The sequence below is a fragment of the Danio rerio genome, chromosome 22 (assembly GCF_049306965.1).
Source record: "Danio rerio strain Tuebingen ecotype United States chromosome 22, GRCz12tu, whole genome shotgun sequence".
Taxonomy (NCBI): Eukaryota; Metazoa; Chordata; class Actinopteri; order Cypriniformes; family Danionidae; genus Danio; species Danio rerio.
In genome coordinates this window covers 10539732-10563018 of record NC_133197.1, presented here as the reverse complement: position 1 = coordinate 10563018, position 23287 = coordinate 10539732, and the positions used below count along the sequence as shown (strand labels likewise).

Genomic DNA, 23287 nt, shown 5'->3' with positions numbered 1-23287 from the left:
GATAATTGCTTTCAGTTCGCACAATTTCCAACAATTCGCACAATTTGTTAATCATTGTCACACCGATGATGGCATTCTGCTGAAACGTCTGTGTTTTGTGTAAAATACAGCTATATAAAGTAATTATTTAACGAGTGCAAATCTTTTGAATGAAATTTTTAACTAGACTAATGCACCAAAAATATTAAAAAAACGCAATCGTGCAGTGCAGACTTCATTAGCTTTTTGATAATTGCCTTCAGAAGGTCATGATTCGCATTCGTTAAGTGTTGACACACTGAGGAATAAAGTAATTATTTTATTGAGTGTGAATCTTCTGAATGATACTATTAACAAGACTAATGCACCAAAACTGTAAAAACTGCGAGAATGCAGTGCAGGCTTCATTAGCTTTTTGATAACCGCCTTCAGATAATCGTGATTCACATTCGGTAAACGTTGACTCATTGAGAAATAAAGCTATATAAAGTAATTATTTTATCGCGTACGAATCTTCTGAATGATATTATTAACAGGACTAACGCACCAAAAATTATAAAAACCGCGAGCGCACTGTGCGGGCTTCATTAGCTTTTTGATAACTGCCTTTAGATAGTCGCGGTTCGCATATGATAAACGTTGACACACTAAGGAATAAAGCTATATAAAATAATTATTTTATCGAGTACGAATCTTCTGAATGATATTATTAACAAGACTAACGCACAAATTTTTTTTAAAACTGCGAGTGCGCAGAGCAGGCTTCATTAGCTTTTTGATAACTGCCTTCAGAAGGTCGTTTCGCAATTGTTAAACTTTGACGCGCTGAGGAAGGCATTGTGCTGAAACTCTGTGCTTTGTATCACCCTGGAATGTAAATTAAAGCTATATAAAATAATTAACAAGTGTGAATTCTCTTGTATGATATTATTAACTAGATTAACACACCCAAAATTGTAAAAACTTTGAGCGCACAGTGCAGACTTCATTAGTTTTTAGTTTATCAGAAAGTGTTTTGTTTTCTTTGACTCATCGCATGGAAACGCTGCATTTTACACTAATGTTTTATGCAATAATCCTGTTTTGTGCACAAGTCTAATTCGCATCTTTGGATAGAAACGTAGCTACTTAAATTATTTCGAGGATCTTCGAGAACGTTTCAACAAACCAACTTCTGTGTTTTTCCACCATAGTCTAAAAATATATGGTTGAATCTTAAATACTCTTACAGCCAGAAACAAAGCGACAATACCCTGACTTAAAAACACTGACTAAACAGCATTCAAATGTCGGAGATGAGGGCACATTTCCTGGAATATTTATAGACAAAAGCTGCTTTGTAAGTCTAATTTCCATTCTTGAATGGAAACTAGTAGCTACTGGCATTTTTAAAGTAAAAAGACGTCATACAGTTGGCAGGATAGCCCAGTGGTTAGTGCACTGATACATATAGAGCAACAGAACTACGGGTGTCCTGAGTTCGAATATCATCTCTTGAACCAATCCCCCTCTCTTTTAACCATTTCACTTCCTGTCTTTCTACTGTCAAATAAAGGCAAAATGCCAAAAAAAAAAATGTAAAAAGATGACATACAGGCTAAAGAAAAACTAATACCTGAGGCCTCTGATGATACAATTCCTCCACATTACTTCCAGTGGTGCCTCTCTCTCTCCTCTCTCTCTTGCTTGCCCCTCTGCTGCGCCTCTTGACTTTGAATCATATGTTGGTTTAATCCGCCGTGGTTCCTCCTCTTATCTGACTCTGGGACTCTGGTGGTTCTCCTAAAATCTCATTGAGCACCGGAGAGACTCAGAGCTCGTCCTCATGGCAGATCCACCTCTCCACAACTCCTGGCCCTCTTTCTCCTGGATGAAGCGATGGTCCTTCAAAAGAGGTAGAGAAGACAGATGCGTCTTTCAGGATTTTGGTATCTTTCTGCTATTTTATTGTGCTTTACACTTTACTTGTAATCCCAAAAATCATGGTCATACTTTTTCTTCTTCTCTTTACCATGTGCTGTACACTTTATGTTGAATATACATGAAATTAATAGTAACAGTAAATTAATATGTAATTTAGTTATATACAGCATTTAATAGAATATAGCTTAATATAATAAGACGTTTAAATCATTTTTTAACTCTAAAAATAATTTTTAATAAGAGATTACTTAAATGATTGAAAGTTTTTTAATTTGTATTTTTTAGATATTAGTTTTACATAAATAGAATAATTGCGTATTTGGTTAAAACTAAATTATCAGTCCTTCTATTTTATGTAATTTTCTAATATTTTGGAGATTAGATTGTTTTAACAAATTTTGAGGCATAATATTTAAAATAACAGATTTTTATTTATTTATTTTTATTTTTTTTTGTATTTGCCATATTGGCAAATAGTTATTTTGCAAGATTTTTGTCTTAAAGTGGCATTTAAAAGCAAGTGATTGGACAACATGGCACTATATAAAAAAAAGTTGACAACTTAAAATTTTAAGGCAACAATCTTTAGGACGTTTTTGAGATGACCCTACCCAATTACTGCACTTGACTCAGTTTAAGTTGAGTAAACTCGAAAATGTCCTGAAGTTTGTTGCCTGGAGTCAACTTTTTTTACAGTGTGGTTTGTTCTTTAGAAATTTTTAAAAAATCTAATAATATAAATATAATAATTAAAATAAAAGTATTTCAGCCAAGGAGGGCTAAACTATGGTGGCTGAGAGAGCTTAACATGCTGCAATTTAAGAAAACATATGCAATTACAAAAATATTGAGAAAAGATCTTCATCCGTTCAACAGCACACCTGCTGCAAATCCTTACAACACAAACAGATTTGTAAAAATGCGCTGCATTTTCTCACAACGTAAACATATTAATAAAACATGCTGCATAAAATGTGCTGCATTTCCTTACAACACAAACTCATTTGTAAAAAACGCGCTGCATTTACTCACAACACAAAACTTTGATAAAACATGCTGCATTTTCTCACAACGTAAACAAATTAGTAAAATGCGCTGCATTTTTTCACAACGCAAACACATTGTTAAATCGTGCCGCATTTTCTCACAATGTAAACAAATAAATAAAACGTGCTGCGTTTTCTCACAAAGAAAACAAATTAATAAAACGTGCTGCTTTTTTTCACAACGCAAACATTTTACGAAAACGCATTTCTTGCGAAACATTTTTTTCACAACACAACAGAAATATTTCAAGGAGACTCTAAAACATGACGCACCTGGCTATTTAGGTTAAGGTTATTTAGGCTTATAAAATACAAAAGTCAAGGGAATCAGGATGTTACAATAAAAAAAAATAAAAAACATCTTTCAAAGATCACCTACAATTTCACTGAGCAATAGTTACAGCACAGCAGCATCCCTTAGTTACCCTTAGAACATTTCTGTTGTGTGAGAAAATGCAGCATGTTTTCGTAAATTTATTTGTGTTGTAAGAAAATGCAGCTCATTTTCGTAAATTGTTTGCATTGTAAGAAAATGCAGCGCGTTTTCTTAATTTGTTTGCGTTGTGAGAAACTGTAGTGTGGAAATCTGCTAATTTATAATTTTTTTTTACAGTGCACAATATATGACAAAAACATATAATATTTCATAAAGATTTTTCCTTAAACCATAACCCTTAAAAAGTACCGATCATGGGAAGAAAAGGTTTCCAAAATGTCACAAGCAGTTTTATTAAGATTATAATCAAATAATATGAGTGCCTTTAAACTTTTTGTTTAAATTTCAATACATAAACGCTGTGGTCGTGAAACCACAAAGAATAAAGCTGTAGATTTCAAGCTCACATAAAAAAGAACAGTATTTGTGTCTCTGTCAGCATTGAAAGCACGTTGGGTGTTGTTTATTGTGCTTTGTGAAGTGGAGAGAATCAGTCGTGTGTATCTGGTGTGGTGGTTGTTTCTTGCTCTATAAATAGGCGTTACAGGGCAGTGTTTGCTTGTGGTCGCATTGATGTTCATGCAGCTGCAGTCTGTCCACAGCACCGGACTGTTATATGTATAATGTGTTCATGACCTGACACTCACTAAACCACATCTTCACACTTCTTTCTTTCTCTCTCTGTGATTGTGTCACTCACTACTGTCCTTCGCCACTGCACTCTACAAGGAATAATACGGTGTGTGTATATTTAGATGCCAACAGAGAGTTTGGCGCTCTAACAAGTGATGAGAGTTTCAATGTGCAGGAATGTTTATTGCTGCCTTGTCATATCTTCAGCTGTCTGTGCTGTACTTTATAGAGAACACGAGATTACATTAAATACTGTACTACAAATAGTGAAATGGATGAATATAATTTACATGTGGATGGATAAATGGATGGATGGATGGATGGATGGATGGATGGATGGATGGACATACTATATGGATAGATGGATGAATGGACAGATAGACAGATAGAGATATATACTTTGTGTAGTGATAGATGGATGGATGTACTTTGCATATGGATGGATGGATGGATGATGGATGGGTGGATAAATGGGGTGGTGGGTGCCTGGATGGATATATTTTGCTTGTAGATGGATGGATGGATGGATATACTTTGCATATGGATGGATTTGCATATGGATGGATGGATGAATCGATGGATAGATGGATGCAAAAATATACTATATAGATGGGTGGATGGATGGACAGACAAACATATATACTTTGCTTAGTGATAGATAGATGGATTGATGGATATACTTTCTGTATGGATGGATGGATGGGTTGGGTGGCTGGATGGATATATTTTGCTTGTAGATTGATGGAGGGATGGGTGGATATACTTTGCATATGGATGGATTTGCATATGGATGGATGGATGGATGGACGGACGGACGGACGGACGGACGGACGGACGGATGGATGGATGGATGGATGGATGGATGGATGAATCGATGGATAGATGGATGCAAAGATATACTATATAGATGGATGGACGAATGGTCAGACAAACATATATACTTTGCTTAGTGACAGATAGATAGATAGATAGATAGATAGATAGATAGATAGATAGATAGATAGATAGATAGATAGATAGATAGATAGATAGATAGATAGATAGATAGATAGATAGATAGATAGATAGATAGATAGATAGATAGATAGATAGATAGATAGATAGATAGATAGGTGGATGGATGGATGGATGGATGGATGGATGGATGGATGGATGGATGGTTGGATGGATGGATGGATGGATGGATGGATGGATGGATGGATGGATGGATGGATGGATATACTTTCCATATAGATAGATGGATGGATTGATTGCTGAGTGGCTGGATGAATATATTTTGCTCGTAGATGGATAGAGGGATGGGTGGATATACTTTGCATACGGATGGATTTGCATAAGGATGGATGGATGGATGGATGGATGGATGGATGTATGCAAAGGTATACTATATAGATAGTTGGATGGATGAACGGACGGACAGACAAACATATATACTTTGCTTCGTGATAGATAGATGGATAAATGGATGGATGGATGGATGGATGGATGGATGGATGGATGGATGGATATACTTTCCATATAGATAGGTGAATGGATGGGTTGGTTGGCTGGATGGATATATTTTGCTTGTAGATGGATGGGGGGATGAATGGATATACTTTGCATCTATGTGGATTTGCATATGGATGGATGGATGGATGGGTTGGTGGGTAGCTGGCTGGATGAATGAATGAATGGATAGAAGGATGGGTGAATGGATATACTTTGCTTGGAGATAGATGGATATCATTTCCATATGGATAGATGGGTGGATGAATAAATATAATTTCATGTAGATAGATGGGTTGGTGGGTGGCTGGATGGATGGATATACTTTGCTTGTAGATGGATGGTTGGATATACTTTGCATATAGATGGATGGATAGATAGATATATTATATAGATGGATGGACGGACAGACAGATATAGTTTGCATATAGATGGATGGTCAAACATACAAATATACGTTGCTTAGTGATAGATGGATATACTTTGCATGTAGATGGATGGATGGATTAGTGGGTGGCTGGATGGATATATTTTGCTTGTAGATGAATGGAGGGATGGGTGGATATACTTTGCATTTGGGTGGATTTGCATATGGATGGATGGGTAGATGAATGAATATATTATATAGATAAATGGATGGACGGACAGACAGACAGATACACTTTGCTTTGGATAGATAGATAGATAGATAGATAGATAGATAGATAGATAGATAGATAGATAGATAGATAGATAGATAGATAGATAGATAGATAGATAGATAGATAGATAGATAGATAGATAGATAGATAGATAGATAGATAGATAGATAGATAGATAGATAGATAGAGAAATGTTTTGTATATGGATGGATAGATGAATGGATTGATATAGTTTATAGATGGATGGATGGATGGATGGATGGATGGATGGATGGATGGATGGATGGATAGATGATGTGCACACACCTTGAAATGTGTAAAAAAAAACATGTTTTCTGCGGTAGACCTACAGTAACCCTTGTAAACGCTGAGAGGCCCCTTTGTTTAAGTGTTCATGTTGGAGCATATGGTGAGAAAGGGGCAGCCATAAAAGGATATTTGAAGATGACAAGCATCATAGTGCTCTTATGGTTTACATATCGCATGTCTGATTCAGATACAAACAACCTTACTGCACTCAGACTCTGTTGTTCCTCTAAAGCCCAGATGATTTACACTAGTAAATGCTCTATTGCTCTTTTCATCCATCGTTTAAGGATAGGCAGTCGGTGAAGCAGGAATATTGTGGCTTGGACTTTGGTTTCTGGGGTTTCTCACGGTACATATATCATCGTCATAATTACAAGTGGACAGGTACACTGAAGTATAGAAAGATGAATTCAGCAGTCACACAATATGTATGTGTCATAATTTAACATTTAAGGAATGTTCTTGAGAGTTTCTTTGCTATTCCCAAAATAGACCAATGCATCCATATTGGTTCAGCATTCCTTGGTTCTTTAGATGCATTAGGTCTTATATGGCTTTCTGAACAACCTTAAAGGGATGGTTCACCCACAACAACAAAACCTTCTGTCATAATTTACTCAAAAGAAGTTAAATGTTCAACAGAGGAAGGTTTGGGACCACTTAAGGAGAGTAAATAATGAGAACATTTTCAGTTTTAGTTGAACTATCTAAAAGTTTTCCTAGGCATCAGGCTGTAGGTTGAATCAAATACAACCCCGAGTTTTGCCTCTGTAAACTAGTGCTTCCATCGTGCATCAGATTAAGATCTTCTGTTTACAGCGAAACGTTTCCAACTTCTACTGACTCCATCTGTGTGTTGATGTAATATTCTGAAGTTATTGAAAGCCACTGATAACGTCTGGCAGAACAGTATCTCTACTATTGCTGTAACAATCTTTACGGATAAACATCGGAGATATGATGTAATTAGATATCCAGAATGTCACACTTAATTTGTTTTGTCTGATCCTTTTGATAAGATGCCTCAGTAAAGGCAACACTGCCAGTCGCAGTTGTGGATAATATCTCTTGCTTAATTCATTGTGAAACGATTTGTGTTTCAGCTTCAGATTGCAAGCCATGCACTCAAGTTCGTATCCCAGTCTCAGCGCCCAGCTCTTCCTCTTCCTTGTCCCCGGCCTCCATTCCAGAAGACGTCTTCTTCAGCAGTTCTCCTGAGGAGAAGGTAAGACTCCATAAATTAAACCCCAAATTGAGATGATGAGGATGATACACAATCCCCCAAAACAATTACTAAGAGCAGAGTGAGATTGAATGTAAAGCAATAGAATCTTGAAACCTTGATCAAGGTTCTTTACCTTGCTTCCTCAGTGTGGTTTTGTCCTTGGAACAAGTACGCTGTATTGGATAAATGTGTCATCACTTATAAGTTTATCACACAAGAAGTTCAACTGGCTGTATCCACTTTCGGTTCAATGACACTAGCCTGAATCTGACTTCACGTCACATTATTAGTCATGTTGTGAGAAAGTCAGCTGTATTTGGGTTTTCTTTTCTCAGAGGAACTTCTTGGCTGAGAGTGACGAGTGCAGCAGTGAGGAGGACCTTTTAGACCTCTGCCCTTCCCTGAGAGATTCAGAATATTTCAGAGACCTGCAACTCGGATCAACCGAGCCACCAAACACACAACCTACAGCCTTGAACGCACCCAACAAGAGTCCTACTTCTTTGATACCTCTTCTGTCGACACCAGAAAGCGAATCCGACCAGGATTTCACAGAGTCAGACACCCAGCAACTTTTGCAGATAGACCACACTTTGATTTCCAGCATGGATCGCTTGATTGCTGTCAAAACCTCAGAGTCTCAGGATTATCCGCCGTCGGACCAAGATGAGGACTCAGACATGGATACCTTTCCTATATTGGTTAGATCAATGTCCACATCTCGTAGGCACAGCTGGGAATGTCCAGTGTCTCCGATTGACCTTGGAAGAAGGTATGACTCACTTTTTCAGTAGTCCTAAAGAGTTAAAGTGGTTGGACACATTTTAAATTTCTAAGGCTACATTTACACGACAATGATGTAGCCAAAAAAGTTTTTCTCTTGCACTTAAAAAAAAAACGGTTTAGACATTCTATAAATCAATGATGTATTACGCATACCATGCCAGAATTCGGTCAATTTTTTATCAGCAGTATCTGTAAGGAAGTGATAATGTACCACCTGGTGGATCGGTGCTGATGTGTATATAGAATTTGCCGGGTTGTCCAAGATGCACCTTTTGGTTGTAATGTGAAGTAAATCCAGACTTTGTTAATGAAGCATTACCAAACCCTTAAGCAACAACAACACTACCACATACTCCACCATTGTTGTGTGTTTGTTTGCTCTTGCACCTACACCTTTCTACAAATGTACAATGCATATGCAAGATGTCAGTTTGTAAAGACTTTCATGTTTGAGTGCATGTTGTCTGTTTGGATCACACCAATGTAAACATTGCATGGTTATGTGTGTAGGTTCAGCTTAGACACTGCCGGAATTGACAGCGATGGGGAAAGAGAAGTCCAGTGTCTGGCCAAAAGTTCCCTTTTACCATCATCCTCCTTCTCCGAAAGTTCAGTGGAAGAAGCAACCAGTGCTGTTGAAAGTGAAAGTCCTAAAACACAAGTAACTATCCTTAGTCAAGTATGATGAAAACAGTATTTTAGTATAAGCAGAGCAAGGCACTCATTCTGGAGGGCTACTGTCCTGCAGAGCTTACTGGGGTTGCAAGGAAGCTAATGCTCCAGGAACAGAGTTGGATACCCCTGTAGATACTGTTAAAGTTAAATAGGAAGTCGGAATAGTTCACCAAAAAATTGAAATGACCCCATAATTTACTTACCCTCAATCTATCCTCAGAAGCTCAGAAAATAGACATGTCTTGCACACTTACCACACAGTTTTTTTTTACCACAGAGGACATTGACAAACAAGGAAATGAGTTGGCTTGGTGTTACTGTATAACATTATACGGTCACACTTTACAATAAGGTTCATTAGTAAATGTTAAGTAATGCATTTACTAACATGAACAAACATTGAACAATACATTTACTGCAGTAATTATTCACCTTAATAAACGTTAGTTAATAAAAATACAGTTGTTCATTGTTAGTTCATGTTAACTCATAGTGCATTAACTAATGTTAACAAGCATGGACTTAAATCTTATTAATGCATTAGTAAATGTTCAAATATGATTAATAAATACTGTACAAGTGTTGTTCATGATTAGTTTATGTTAGTTAATGCATTAACTAATGAACCTTATTGTAAAGTGTTACCCATTATACAATATGTTATTCGCACAATGCCACCTCTACCCATTTTATGTAAACACATCATTCAGCTTTATAAGACATACGTTAAACTTACTAGTGTATGGGTTAGTTTGCTGATGAATTTATGCGTTTTTGGAAGCGTCAAAATAAGAGTCACTATCCTACATCATTATACAGCTTGGAAGAGTCAGAATAAAATCATAAGTCAAAATACAAGGATGACTTGAGGGTGAGTAAATTATAGGCTAATAAATTACTTTATTTCTACTCCTTTAACATTTTGACATGTTTTGTTTTTAGCGACAGCAGCCGTCCACACCAACAAAGACCATTTATTCCAGATCTGAGATTCTGGCGACTGATGAAAAATCGCAAGCTGAAAGAGTATCCCGCATACTGGAGACTTCCAAGCAGGCTGCCAGAGAGGCCGGAGGTGAGTGAAAAAGATTCTCCAATTAGGGGGAAAACTGTGGTCAGGAAGAGTTGCGTTCTCATGGGCTAAAGCTGACAAATAAATCAAATGTTATTTTTTGAGAAGGAATTCTAGGATCAAAAGCCGCAATATGTTTCTCCTTCGGGGAAACAGAAATGAAACCAGTAAGAGAAACTCAAAAAATTGGTAACACTAGTTTCAGTACAGTACCAATACAAACTGTTTGCTACTGGGTTATTAGCTGCTATTGTGTTAATATATGTGTTGATATATTGTGTAACTTGATATTGTCTGTTTATTAGTACTTAGTAGTAGTAGTAGTTGTAGTAGTTTATTAGTACTTACAAAGTATAATCCTAACCAATAATAACCATAATTAATAATTCCTTACATTTATGTAGCGGTTTTCTAGACATTCAAAACGCTTTACACATTGGGGGGAATGTCCTCATCCACCACCAGTGTGCAACATCCACCTAGATGACCGCACACCACACAACAGCTGATTGGTGGAGAGGAGTGATGAAGCCAATTATAATATGGTGATTGTTAGGAGGCTATGATGGACAGAGGCCAGTGGGCAAATTCAGAAATTAAACCCCTATTCTTTTTCGAAGGACATCCTAGAATTTTTATAATGACCACAGAGAGTCGGATTAATGTCTCATTCGAAAGACGGCGCTCACTGAGCAGTATAGAGTCCCCTTCACTATACTGGGGCATTAGGACTCACACAGACCACAGGCTGAGCACCCACTGTTGGCCTCAATAACACCACTTCCAACAGCAACCTAGTTTTTCCCATGAGGTCTCCCATATGACCAGGTGCAGCCCTGCTTAGCTTCAGTGGGCGACAATGTGAAAGTTGCAAAGAGCTAGCTGCCAGCAATACCTAAACCCAACTACTACCTTACTAACTATTAGCAAGCAGCAAGTTAGTAGTTTATTGAGCTAAAAGGTGTAGGGCCCGTCCACACAAACACATGGACTTTTTTCTAAACGTTTTTGCTGTTTGTCCACATGAAAACGGAGTATCGGGTGACTGAAACTGAAACTTTTCTGTCTTTATTTAGACAAAGAATTTTCAAGGAGGCAAGGGTCGATCACAGGAGCAAACAGAATCAAAAAGGGCAATTTAAAAGAGTAGTCAAAACCAGGAAAGAGATCTGTACAGGCGGCTAAAATCAAAAATCAACAAACAAAGCAAAGAATCAAAACACGGCAAGGAGAAACTATTCATAATGCTACAGGTAGAACAAATCTCAGCAACAATGTGTGTGTGTGTGCGCGTGCTGTCTTTATAGCCCATTTGATTAGTCCTGAACAGCTTCAGCTGTGTGTTTTTTTTATCAAAGGTGAGCCGGAACAGGTATAGGCATAAAGGTTTGATGGAATTTCTAGTTCACTTGGTGGCAGAATTGTGGTTCTCCAGCGATTGTAACAGTTGTCATGTTTGCATTGACTTGTATGTGGTTTACTCATGAAAATACTTAATTCCCTTTTTGGAAAGAACCCAGCATAAAAGTGTCATTATCGCCACCTGTTGGTTCGGCATGCCCTTAACATGAATTGCTGTGTGTTCAGGCGTTTTCATCTGGACAAAGTTTTTTTTTTAAAGCAGGGAAAACTGTTAATAAAAATATCCATGTACATGGCCTTAGTTACTGTTTTGTTAATAGCTAGAATTACACCTTTAAATAAAGTGTGATCTAATAATCATATATGTTGTTATGAAACTTAACCCTCAAAGTACTATTTAAATACCTCTGTGTTTAAATTTTGAATGTATCATCCAATCTTCTTCTTGCTTTGGGATTCCAGAAAAGCATGAGTCTGAAGAGGGGCTGCAGTCTGGAGAGGGACGGAGTCACGTGTAAGTCTCCACATTCATGTTTTGCTAACGAGTACTGTAGTAGCTATCACAAGATTGTTTTGAGTTCGTGAAGTTATGTAATACTGAAGGATTACTGACCTTGGAATCGGTCAAGACAAATCAAGAATCTTCAGTGATGGCTTCCTGGAATAGCTGGGGCAGCAAGTCTGTTCTGTCTTAATAATCTGATGCTGGGATCAAACACAAATTAGACACTTCCTTATCACTGTATGAATGCTAAACGTATTAGCAACTTTGTATTAGCATCGCCTGTTTATGATGAATCCCTTGAGGCCTTTCTCATTTGTAAATAGTGTGCTAAATAGAATTGTAAATTACTTTGTAGTAGTAAAATGTAGTATTTACTATACATTACTATGGTATTTTTATGTTTAAAAAGGTTGCTAGTATTTTAACAAGATTGAATGTTACTTTTTTGAATGTAAAACAGTAGAATCTTGAAACCTTAATCATTTTGTTATCATGCTACTAATGTGTTAGCATGTTCTTTCCATGTTTAAAACATGTTGCAGCATGTTCTTAAATGATTCAGCAGGTTGCAAGTATGTTATAGTATGACAAAAACGCTAGCTAGCTTCCCGTGTTGTTATCATGTTTCTATATTTTGCTAACATGTTTCATTATGTTGCTAGCATGTTAGCCTGTTTAACACTGTGGTTCTCAACTGTGTTAGAACATGCTGCAACAATTGTTTGAGAAAAAAATAATACTTCAGTCCTATGCTTATCTATTTCCTGTCATAGGACTGCCAATATTTTTTAGCTAATTTACAGCCATAAACCACTTGCTATCTAGTAGTCAGCTGCACCTTCTATTGGGGGAGGGGCATTCTCATTTTAGAGAGTTTTTGATTGGACAAGAGTGTAGTGCAAGATTATGTCACTGTCATCTGTTTTCTTTAAAATACACATAATTTGTATTTGAACTTTTAGGAGCACACTAGCATAACATTAGCACTAGCATAACTAGCCAACCTAATTTACCAATCCCTGAGCAACAGTTTTTGTGGTTGTTGTTGCATTTCTGCGTGTTTTTTGTGGTTTAAGCTGAGGAAAAGTCGTGGGTGATTTGATTCTAGCCCACCATTGAGCCACCGTTGGCAGTAGATTTTGCGCTGATGGTTTTATTTGGACAGCGGCCCACCATGTGCCCTCCTACTGCCACACATACTTAGCCTCAGTGTCTTGTTTGTCTCAGGCTGATGGTACAGAAAGTTCTACAGGAGCTTAAGCAGTATCATGGGTAAGTAAACAGTGTGAAGGAGCCTGTCATGCCCTCCTACAAACTAACAGCGCTAACACGAGCGCCACTGGCCCACGTTTGGTTTGCCGGCCAGAAATAGAAAGCATTGTTTGTCACTTGGCTGTCTTAAACATGTTTGTGCGTTTTGTGATGTATTTTATTTCAGCGTTTAACAGTCTTGCTGTATTTTTATAAGCCTGATGAGGTTTTTCTTTCTGGTTAGGATGCCCTTGTTTATCTCTAAAAGCTGCATGATAAACCAGAGCGTGCTTAAACAAGGTCATGAAACCTTTGCACAGTAGCTGACGCTTCTAACAGCAGGCTATGTTCAAAATGGAATACTAACAGACTGCTTAATGCATACTTGGTGTAAAAAAAAACATAACTTCTTCGGAAGTTACATGATAATATACAATAGTATGTGCGTAGTCACATCATCCCATTATCCTGCATGTTTAATTGTAGTAAATGTTTATATTTGATGTAAAATAGTTTAATTTGAAAAACAAAATGATGATCAAATTAAATAAGTCATAAGCTCAGAAACTCCCAGGAAGTGTCAAAATTATAAAATGAAAACACACAATTCTGGTAAGGTCAACTTTTTGAGATATTTTAGGATGTTGACTGAGAATTGATTTGAATGTATTGCATAAAAGTACAACTTTGATGGGGGGAAAAAATCATAATTGTGTCAATAAAACTTACAGATATGAGAAAAATAAAAATAAATAATCTTTTTAAACAAATGTTTTTTAATTCTATGGCATAAACAAGGTTTCATATATTCACATGCTGCACACTACAAAATAGTATGTTAATATTCCAATTTGAACATACCCAGGTAATAAATGTTTTCAGTGGAGATATTTAATGATTAATCCTGATCTTGATAATACTGTATTTTCTTCAGGGCGAAACGCAGAAATTCAAGCACTGACAGAAAAGAGGTGACTGGGAACTTCACATGGTATGAGTTTCTGGCCCATGAGTAAGTCTTTGACGTTCTTTCTTGTATTTGGATTGCACATTTTTGCTTCTAAAAAACATTTTAATGTTAAAATGGATTGGTGTATCTTTGTTTATAGAAATGACGAGGAAGAGGAGGATCGGCCAGAGCGTCCAGAAAGAGGCACCAAAGTCAAGCGGACTCTGAGTTCACTGAGGAACCGCATGACCGGATCCTTCAACAAAGACAAAGTAATCAAACACACTGATTCTCACTGTCTCTCAGCCTTGGGAGTATATTCATGTCCATTTCTGCAGAACTATGCTGTAACTTTAGTGTCACTGCAACTTCCTCTATTGTTGAAAACAGAGAGACTATAAACTTGCTCATTCAGGCTATGGGGAAGTTTTGACTTGTTCTTTTAACAAACAAAGAGGCATTTCTTTATTAGTTGGCAATTGATCATTTTATACAGGATTTTTTTGTTTATTTTGGTCATATAGCTTAAAATTTATTATCAATAAAATATATTTTATTACTCAAGTCTCAAGAAGAACTGTCGAAGTCACATTATTATGCCAGCAAATTGTTAGAACAAACTAGCAACATGCTAAAACATAGTAGTGATGTGTTACAACTTGCTATAAATTTGCAACAGCAGTAAAAGCAAGCTAGCAGATTGTTAAAACATAGTAGCAGCATGCTAAATCTTGTTCAAAACAAGTTAAAACTTGCTAGCATTATGTTAGAACATACTACAATGCCACAACATGTTAGAAACATGCAATAACATGCTAGCAAAATGATGAAATGTTATCAAAGTGTAAAAACATCTTTGCAACATAAAGAACAAATGCCAGGAAGTTAAAGTAACACACTAAATCTTGTTTAGAACATGTTAAAACATGCTAGCATTATGTTAGAACATGCTAACGTGCTGCAACATGTTAGAAACATGCCATAACATGCAAGCAAAATAATGAAGGATGTTAGCAAAGTGTAAAAACACTAACAAAAATATCAGGAAGTTGTTAAAACATTGCTAAATCATGTTAGGATCAACTTACAGCATTTTAGCAATCTGTAAGAACATGCTAGAAACTAAATTTAAAGTAAATAGTACTATATTGTGTTTTGATGAATAGTAAAGCACAGTTAATCTATTCTGCTAATTCTATAGTTGCTAATACAACAACTAAAGTAATATAAACAAATTACTGTAGTTTAGGCTATATTATAGAGTATTTTGGGGTATATTATAGGGTATATACTACATATAAAGAATACTACAGTAATTAAAACAGTTGATCAGTTGATTATAGTTATTACTACAGTATGCTGCAGCATTCATTACCAAAGTGTTGTAAATACTACAGCAGGGGTCAACAATCTCGGTCCTGGAGTGCCGGTGTTCCTGCAGGATTTAGCTCCAACTTGCTTCAACACACCTGCCTGGATGTTTCAAGTATATCTAGTAAGACCTTGCTTAGCTTGTTCAGGTGTGTTTGATTAGCGTTGGAGCTAAAATCTGCAGGACACCAGCCCTCCAGGAACAAGTTTGGTGATCCCTGCACTACAGTATATAATACATTGCTGTAGTATGGTTCAAAAGCACTGTAATATTTACTATAAATGACTATAGTACTTTTTACATGTGAAACATCTACGTTGGTCTTGATGAATATTGTTATCTAGTTATATTGTAGTACAATATTGTAGTACAAATTATAGCTTGATTTGGGTTTGTTTACATTTTTCTAAATCTGTGAGTCTGTTGTTGTAGCTAATTGCTAATGCTACACCTATCTTTATCTGTTTCCAGGGTAAGAATCGTGAGAAGGAGCAGCACAAAGAAAAGGGCAGAGAGAGAGAAAAGGATAGAGAGAAAGAGTTGAGCGAGCGTGTGAAAGTGCGCCGGCGCAGCGTCAGCGGCCACCAGCTCGTGCCCGGATCTTTCTCCAGCTGCGCCACATGTACACTGTGCAGCAAAACCCTGCAGAGGAAGCATGGCTTGCAGTGTTTGAGTGAGTCTCACACACACACAAACACATAAACACCTGTGCACACGTGCATCTGCCCTGCCACCAATACTACACACGCCGTTTTTCTGCCACCACAGTGCATGCCACTGTAAACACCAGGCTTTCTCGATGTTAAGGGCCATATGCATCTCTCACGGCCTTTTGTTTGATTTCAAGCTCTGATAAAGTGTCATCTGCTTGACCAAGTGACTCGTTCTGTCATGTGACGCGCTTGTGTTTTGGCTGTTTTGCAACGTGCTTTGTGCTGTGGGTCCGCGGACACATGAACTAGTTTGATCTTATCAGGTTGCATGGTGACTGTGGATGTTTAAAAGAGGATGCGCTGCGATGTCATTACATTTTTTTTGCATGTAGAACTAAAAAGGTTATTTAATTTTTTTAATTAATATTCGGATAATTTTTTTAATTGACATGGGTGGAGATTAGTACAAGTTTCTAGTACTATTTCTGCCAAAGAATTCAAATAAATGAATAAATAAATACATTTAATTGCGACTTTTTAGCTCACAATACTGATTTTTTATTTTTTTTCCCGTGGTTCAAATGAAAATAATATGAATTGTGAGGTTTAAATTTGGAATTGTGAAGAAAAACAAATAGAATTATGATGACTTATGACTGTTCGAAAGAGTTCAGATTTCCAAACTTCAGATTACTTTAGATTAATAGTTGCTCAGGTACACTCAGGTACTCTGTTAAATGCTGGGTTATTTCAACCCAAATTGGGTAAAATATGGACTAACCCAAACATTGGGTTAAATTTGGTCCTATTAATTTAATTATTTAAAAATTAAACCAGCAGTTAGTGTAGTCCGTATTACAGCCAGAATTAGGTTAAAATAACCAAGCATTTTTTAGAGTAGTCTTTATTTTATTACTTGCTGTTCTGAAACATTGTTCAATTCATAAAAATCTATATTTTTTCTCCAATTCTTGAGATTCTAACCAGCAATTCTAATGTTTTTTCCCCTCAGAACTATGAGTTTATTTCTAAAATGCGAGTTTGCTTTCTGAAAATTCTGACATCATTTGTAGCAGTTTTTACTGTGTAACTTGCAAGCTACACAATATTAGAATTGTAGGATGTTAGGTTGCACTTATAAGAAAGTAATATCTAAATATTGTAATAATCTGTGGCAGAAACAATCTCCTAAATTTTATTAACAGTTGCCTGTAGCTTATGATTCACATTAGGGGTTTCTGTTTATTTATGCTTTTGCATTAGATGCATTAGATGCTTTTGCATTAGACCTGTTGATGTAAAAAGTTCAAAAATGGGTTATGAAAATAATTTGTAAAAGAAAAAAAATTACAAAAAAAAGTTCTTTAGAAATGGTCAAAAGTTGTACATTTCCTGACATTTTCGTGTTTTAAAACAATAAATCATCTGGATTGATCATGTAAAGTCTAGTACAAAAAGCTGCCAGTACACTTATTTATCTATTTATTTAAAATATATATTATTTGTGGTTATAGTGGTTTTATTTCAGTATGATGACCGATTTCCAACTGAAATATAATATTGAGTAGGGGGCGGTTTTTTATTTTTGCGCTCCTCCTCTTATCTTTCACTCGCAGCAAACTAATAGTTGGAGTGGACATGGGTAAGCTTTTCCCACCCAATCCGTCCGACTGACATCATGAGAGATGGACAGTCAGTCCAGAGCAGAAGCAAACGTTCAAACTTTGAATAAATATTACTAAAACAGAAAGTTTATTTCATTGGGATTACAATTGTTTGTTTTAAGACTAACAGTGTGCGCTAGCTAGGGCTGTGACGAGATCTTGTGAGACAGGGAGGTGAAAAGTTGTATTGTGCGTTGTGATGTTATGATGGAGCGTGAGGGTGAATTAGTTTAGCATTTTATGATTTTTTTTTTCAGTTGAATACAATATATATATAATATTACATATTTCATCTTTATCTCGTGGAGTAAGCGTCTCGTCACACCCCTAGCGCTAGTAGGGCGCAAAAAGGGGGTATGCAGTATGTGCGCCGCATAGGGGAGCCACACGTGGAGGGGGCGCCATTGTGACAAAAATATTTTTATTAGAATTATCCTTATTAAAAGCTTCAAATAATAAAAATAAATAAATATGTTTTGTTAATATTTTTTTTTGTTTAGTTGAATAGTTTATTTTGAGTTTAACATAGTATTTTATTCAATAAAAAATCACACCATGAGTTGCATACGTTGGCACACGTTTTAATTCAATATCATTTAACACAATAACATGCAGTCACACAGCCAAGTGCAAAGTGTACATGTAGATGTAACTTAAAATTTTTATCAAAATAAACTGTCTGGGGTCAAAAGTTATAATTGATCAATATTTTTTTCTTTATTAAATATTAATTAATTATTATTTTGCCAAAATAGGAGGGATCACACAAAATGTATGTTATATTTCATATATTTCAGATAAAATAGAAAATAATATTTGGATTAAGACATTCCCCTATATGAACTTTATTTGACTATAATGATTCTTAACCCTGTTAAATCTGACACATTAACAAATGAATATTCACTTTTGTTGGAACTGAATGGTTTATTAATCTGTCTATCAAGATTTATTTTTATACTATGTAGATGTTTTTTATAAATTTATTATGTCTCATATTGATACAGCAGGCCTTTTGGTAAATTTTTGTGCTCAAAACTATTTTAATTTTAATTACAAAAAAGTTTGCCCATAACATTTTGATAAAATAGAACATTTCAGGCAGTTTAACTTTGTGAGAGGTGCAATAGCAGTTTCAGTCAATTGTTAATGCAAAGGCAGACCTTACATCTTTCAAATGAGAAGTGACTGCATTTTTTGTTCTTTTGCCCTTTAGGACTCCCATATCTATCATTTTGTTTTCGCAAATGCGCAAAAGGTACAGAAGCAAGGCACGTCAAGGTGCTATAATCATTTAGTGAGGAAAAAAAAACTGAGAAGAAATTATTTGTTTCTTAGCATGCTTAATGTACTACTTCATGCCATTTCAGTTGTGTTCAGAACTGCAAATGTATTTGTTTGAATCATGTTGATGAGGAGAAAAATATCTTTAATATATTCATGGAAAATTTTATCATTTGCCTATTATAAAAAAAATAGTTGGGGTGGTGGTGTTGGGGGGATAGCATACCCCTCAGTACATGTGTAGTTGCGCCCCTGAGCATTAGCACAATAAACATTGTCAATTTCGTTTTCAGGCAGACTTTAACATGAACAAATCTGTTATTAATTGGTAATCTGTCCCTTTAACAGTCACTAGTAAAATCCTCAGGACTTTAATTGGAAAGTACACAGGTGTTTAACGTCTGAAGTGACTTTGAGTGAAGTTATTTTAGTAAATAAAAGATGCTGTTCATTTTGAAACCATGAGTTCATTTCTTGATTGTTTGTTTCCCTATTATAAGAAGCCTTTGACGTTTACTTGCAAAAAAAAAGGAGAAACAGAAGTGTTGCTATAGGTCATTAGTTTGTCACGGTCTAATATTTTAACTACACCACCCATTCCTGTATTACGGTTTATTATTTGACCATGCTATATCAAATAGCAATGTTTTTAAATGGACGTGATACATTTTTGTCTACATGAAGTCATCTATTCTATATTTTTCTCCTTCAGTGCGGTGTGGATGTTTTTAAAGTGACTCGTGTGTTTATTCATAGTAACAGAAAGACAATCGTCCTGTACCAACTGTAAATTTAAGGCTGTTTGGTGGCACTGGAGGAATCTAATGTACAGTATGTCTTTTTGCGTGACACTGCTTATTAAACAAGTCATGCTGATGTATTTGCTCAGACTTGAGGTTTCAGAGGAGGAAATCTCTGTGACAGTGTTTGAATTGGTGTGAAACAGACATTCGGCAGTACAGGTTTATTACAGGATACATGACGTGACCTACTGTGAGAAATACTGCACTCGACAGTTATATGCTTACATATTTTTTTAGTTAGAGGAATCAGCGAGGTAAAATTACGGAAAGCTTAATTTGGAAGTGTGTGAGATGAAAAGCAACAAGATTTGATAATAATATTAATATTAATAATAACAACAACAACAATAAAAACAATAATATTATTTTTAATAATAATAATAAAAACAATAATAATAATAATAGTAACAACAATAATAATAAAAACAAGAATGTTATTTTTTAATAATAAAAATAATAATAATAAACAATAATAATAATAATAGTAACATTAATAATAATATTATTATTATTATTATTATTATTATTATTATTATTATTGTTATATCAAATATATGCATGTTTTTTATTTGCAAAATAAATGCCAAAAACAATACAATACTTTATTTATTTATTGATTTTTATTTATTTAAACTACATTTATTTAAATGTGATCTGCATTAGGTGGATAAATGGAATTAGAAATAGATGGACAGTTTTCGTTTTATTTTTTATTAATAATCCCAAATTTAAAACAGCAAACAGTTGGCTCTCATTTTTATTGTAAATAGATAATAAAAAAATATAAATAAAAATGTTATAGTATAATTTGATAATTGTATCTGTGTGTATTTTTTTAATATTAATTAGTTAATAAGTTGTATTAATTTATTATTAATTTAATATTGATTTATTAAAACAATATTAACATTTTTAATTATGAATTAACAAACATTGCTTAATCTATTATATATAATATATATGCATGTATTTAACATTAATTTTTTTATTTTCATAGACTGTTTGGAGTTTTATTCATTCATTCATTTTCTTGTCGGCTTATCCAACTTATCCAGCAAGTTTTTACGCAGCGGATGCCCTTCCAGCGGCAACCCATCTCTGGGAAACATCCACACACACATTCACACACACACTATACACTACGGACAATTTAGCCTACCCAATTCACCTGTACCGCATGTCTTTGGACTGTGGGGGGAAACCGGAGCACCCGGAGGAAACCCACGCGAAGGCAGGGAGAACATGCAAACTCCACACAGAAACGCCAATTGAGCCAAGGTTTGAACCAGCGACCTTCTTGCTGTGAGGCTACAGCACTACCTACTGCGCCACTGCCTCGCCTGTTTGGAGTTTTAAAATAATTAAATTTAAATAATTTATAAATTCATTAATTAAAAATATTTCCCAGAGATGGGTTGAGGCTGGAAGGGCATCCGCTGCGTAAAACATATGCTGGATAAGTTGGCGGTTCATTCCGCTGTGGTGACCTCAGATTAATAAAGGGACTAAAGGCAAAAAAATTTAGAAATTATATTTAAAAAATTATAGAAACAAATATATATTAATATATTTAATCAAAATATACAAAATCCGTTAAATATTTCATCCAAACACACAAATACACCATGAGAGCAGTTCTCTCTCCTTCGCTGATCCTCTATCCAGTGAAACTCGCGCCTGTCTCTTTAACTGTGGAGTCGCCTGTGGAATGTGCCTGATGTCCCACAATGCTGCGCGGCGCAGTTCGGACAGTCCAGTCAGTCAATCCACATCCAGCATTCGCTATTAGCGCTGTCTTTTTGTTTATATAAGGGTTGCCAAATGATGAGTATCGTGTTTTTAAGCGTCTGCCACTGTAACCGGACTGATACTTACGGTGATGCGCTCGTAACCTGCGTAACGGCATCATAAACGGTGAGTTCGTTAAGTGCAACAGGTGTTTGCTAACAGAGCTAATAAACACAGAGCGGCTAAAACACGCTCAAACTCTCCACAAACCTTTCTGCCGCACACGCGGGTCAGTGTCCGCTTTCTGCACTCTTTCCCTGAGAACTGTGTGAGGGTTTTGCTGAGGCTCTGTAAATTAGAGGTCAGATGTCCGTTGTGTTTATTTTCATTGGCTACTAAATCGGGTCACTGTTGCGGAGGACTTCAGGCAAACTCCTACCGCTGAGTGTAGAACAGCCGGTCATTTGTAGAACTGCGAGCCAATGAGATAATTGTGTTCAGAAAGAAGAGTAAACATGAGAAAAGAAGATGCATATAAGACGCCATAAACAATCATGACGTCGAGTTGTTCTCAGAAAGCATTTCTATGGCGCCCTACGGGGTTACTGTGAGGTTGCTAGGGTGTTCTGGCTCGTTAGTAATTGGTTGCTAGGGTGTCATTTGTTATCTTTGTTATGTTGTTGTTTATGTTGTTGTTTGCTCGGTTGTCATGTTTTGTTGTCATCTGGTTGCTATGATGGTTATGTGGTTGCTAGGGGGTTTTGGGTAGTTGCTAAATTGTTGCTAGGTTGTTTTAAATGGCTGCAATGTAGTTGCTAGTGTTCTGACTGGTTGCTGAGTGGTTACTAGTGCCCGCTTGGTTGTTATCTGGTTTCTTTGGTGTTCTGGCTCTGGATTGTTATGTGGTTGCTGGTGTTCTGGCTAGTTGGTGAGTGGTTACTAGCGCCCTTTTGGTTATTATCTGGTTTCCTTGATGTTCAGATTTGTTGGTGATTGGTTACTAGTGTGTTCTGTTTGTTTGTTATCTTGTTTCTATGGTGTTCCGGCTGGTTGATAAGTGGTTACTAGGGTGTCCTGGTTGGTTGTTGTCTTTGCTACCTCTCGCTGGTTGTTGAGTGGTTGCAAGGGTGTCTTGTTTGGTTGTTATATGGTTTCTTTGGTGTACTGGCTGGCTGTTATCTGGTTACCAGGGTGTTCTACTTGGTTGTTATATGTTTACTAGGATGTCAAGTTGCCCCCATAAAGTTTTTCTAGGGCGCCCTATGTGGATCCTGTGTTGTTGCTGGGGTGTCCTGGCCTGTTGGTTAGTGGTTACTAGGGTGTCCTGGTTATTTGTTTTCATTGTTATGGTGTTCTGGCTGGTTGATTAATGGTTGCCATTGTGTTCTGTTTGTTTATTATCTTGTTTCGGTGGTGTTCCGGCTGGCTGATAAGTGGGTTTACTAGGCTTTCCTGGTTGGTTGTTGTCTTTGCTGCCTCTCGCTGGTTGTTGAATGGTTGCAA

The 23287-nt window shown here is 36.2% G+C and overlaps 1 protein-coding gene and 1 long non-coding RNA gene across 8 annotated transcripts in view; one reads left to right on the top strand and one right to left on the bottom strand.

Annotated features, from left to right (window-relative positions):
• On the bottom strand, nucleotides 1-22407 carry LOC141380176 (uncharacterized). 2 transcript variants are annotated; one of them, XR_012397775.1, is made up of 5 exons: nucleotides 22055-22407; nucleotides 12189-12280; nucleotides 11981-12067; nucleotides 7814-9116; nucleotides 6540-7669 (listed from the first exon to the last, which is right to left on the bottom strand). It is a non-coding gene; the product is annotated as an uncharacterized lncRNA (long non-coding RNA). The 2 variants fall into 2 exon arrangements; XR_012397776.1 differs by lacking the exons at nucleotides 6540-7669; nucleotides 7814-9116 and adding an exon at nucleotides 1-1863.
• Nucleotides 1-23287, top strand: part of arhgef18b (rho/rac guanine nucleotide exchange factor (GEF) 18b) — a 105303-nt gene that overhangs the window by 5717 nt on the left and 76299 nt on the right. For 2 of the 6 annotated variants that reach the window (XR_012397774.1, XM_073937357.1), the window contains exon 1: nucleotides 21798-21970. Coding sequence is in view for 4 of the 6 variants with exons in the window: in XM_068216436.2 (XP_068072537.1) it covers nucleotides 1805-1874; nucleotides 7559-7680; nucleotides 8016-8452; nucleotides 8977-9127; nucleotides 10084-10216; nucleotides 12038-12089; nucleotides 13308-13352; nucleotides 14266-14343; nucleotides 14441-14552; nucleotides 16124-16325 (1402 nt within the window). In the remaining 2 variants the exon portion in view is untranslated. Of the gene's footprint in view, nucleotides 1-1777; nucleotides 1875-7558; nucleotides 7681-8015; nucleotides 8453-8976; nucleotides 9128-10083; nucleotides 10217-12037; nucleotides 12090-13307; nucleotides 13353-14265; nucleotides 14344-14440; nucleotides 14553-16123; nucleotides 16326-21797; nucleotides 21971-23287 lie in introns of those variants that run through there. The other 4 variants (XM_068216436.2, XM_073937355.1, XM_068216437.2 and 1 more) reach the window with 4 other exon arrangements.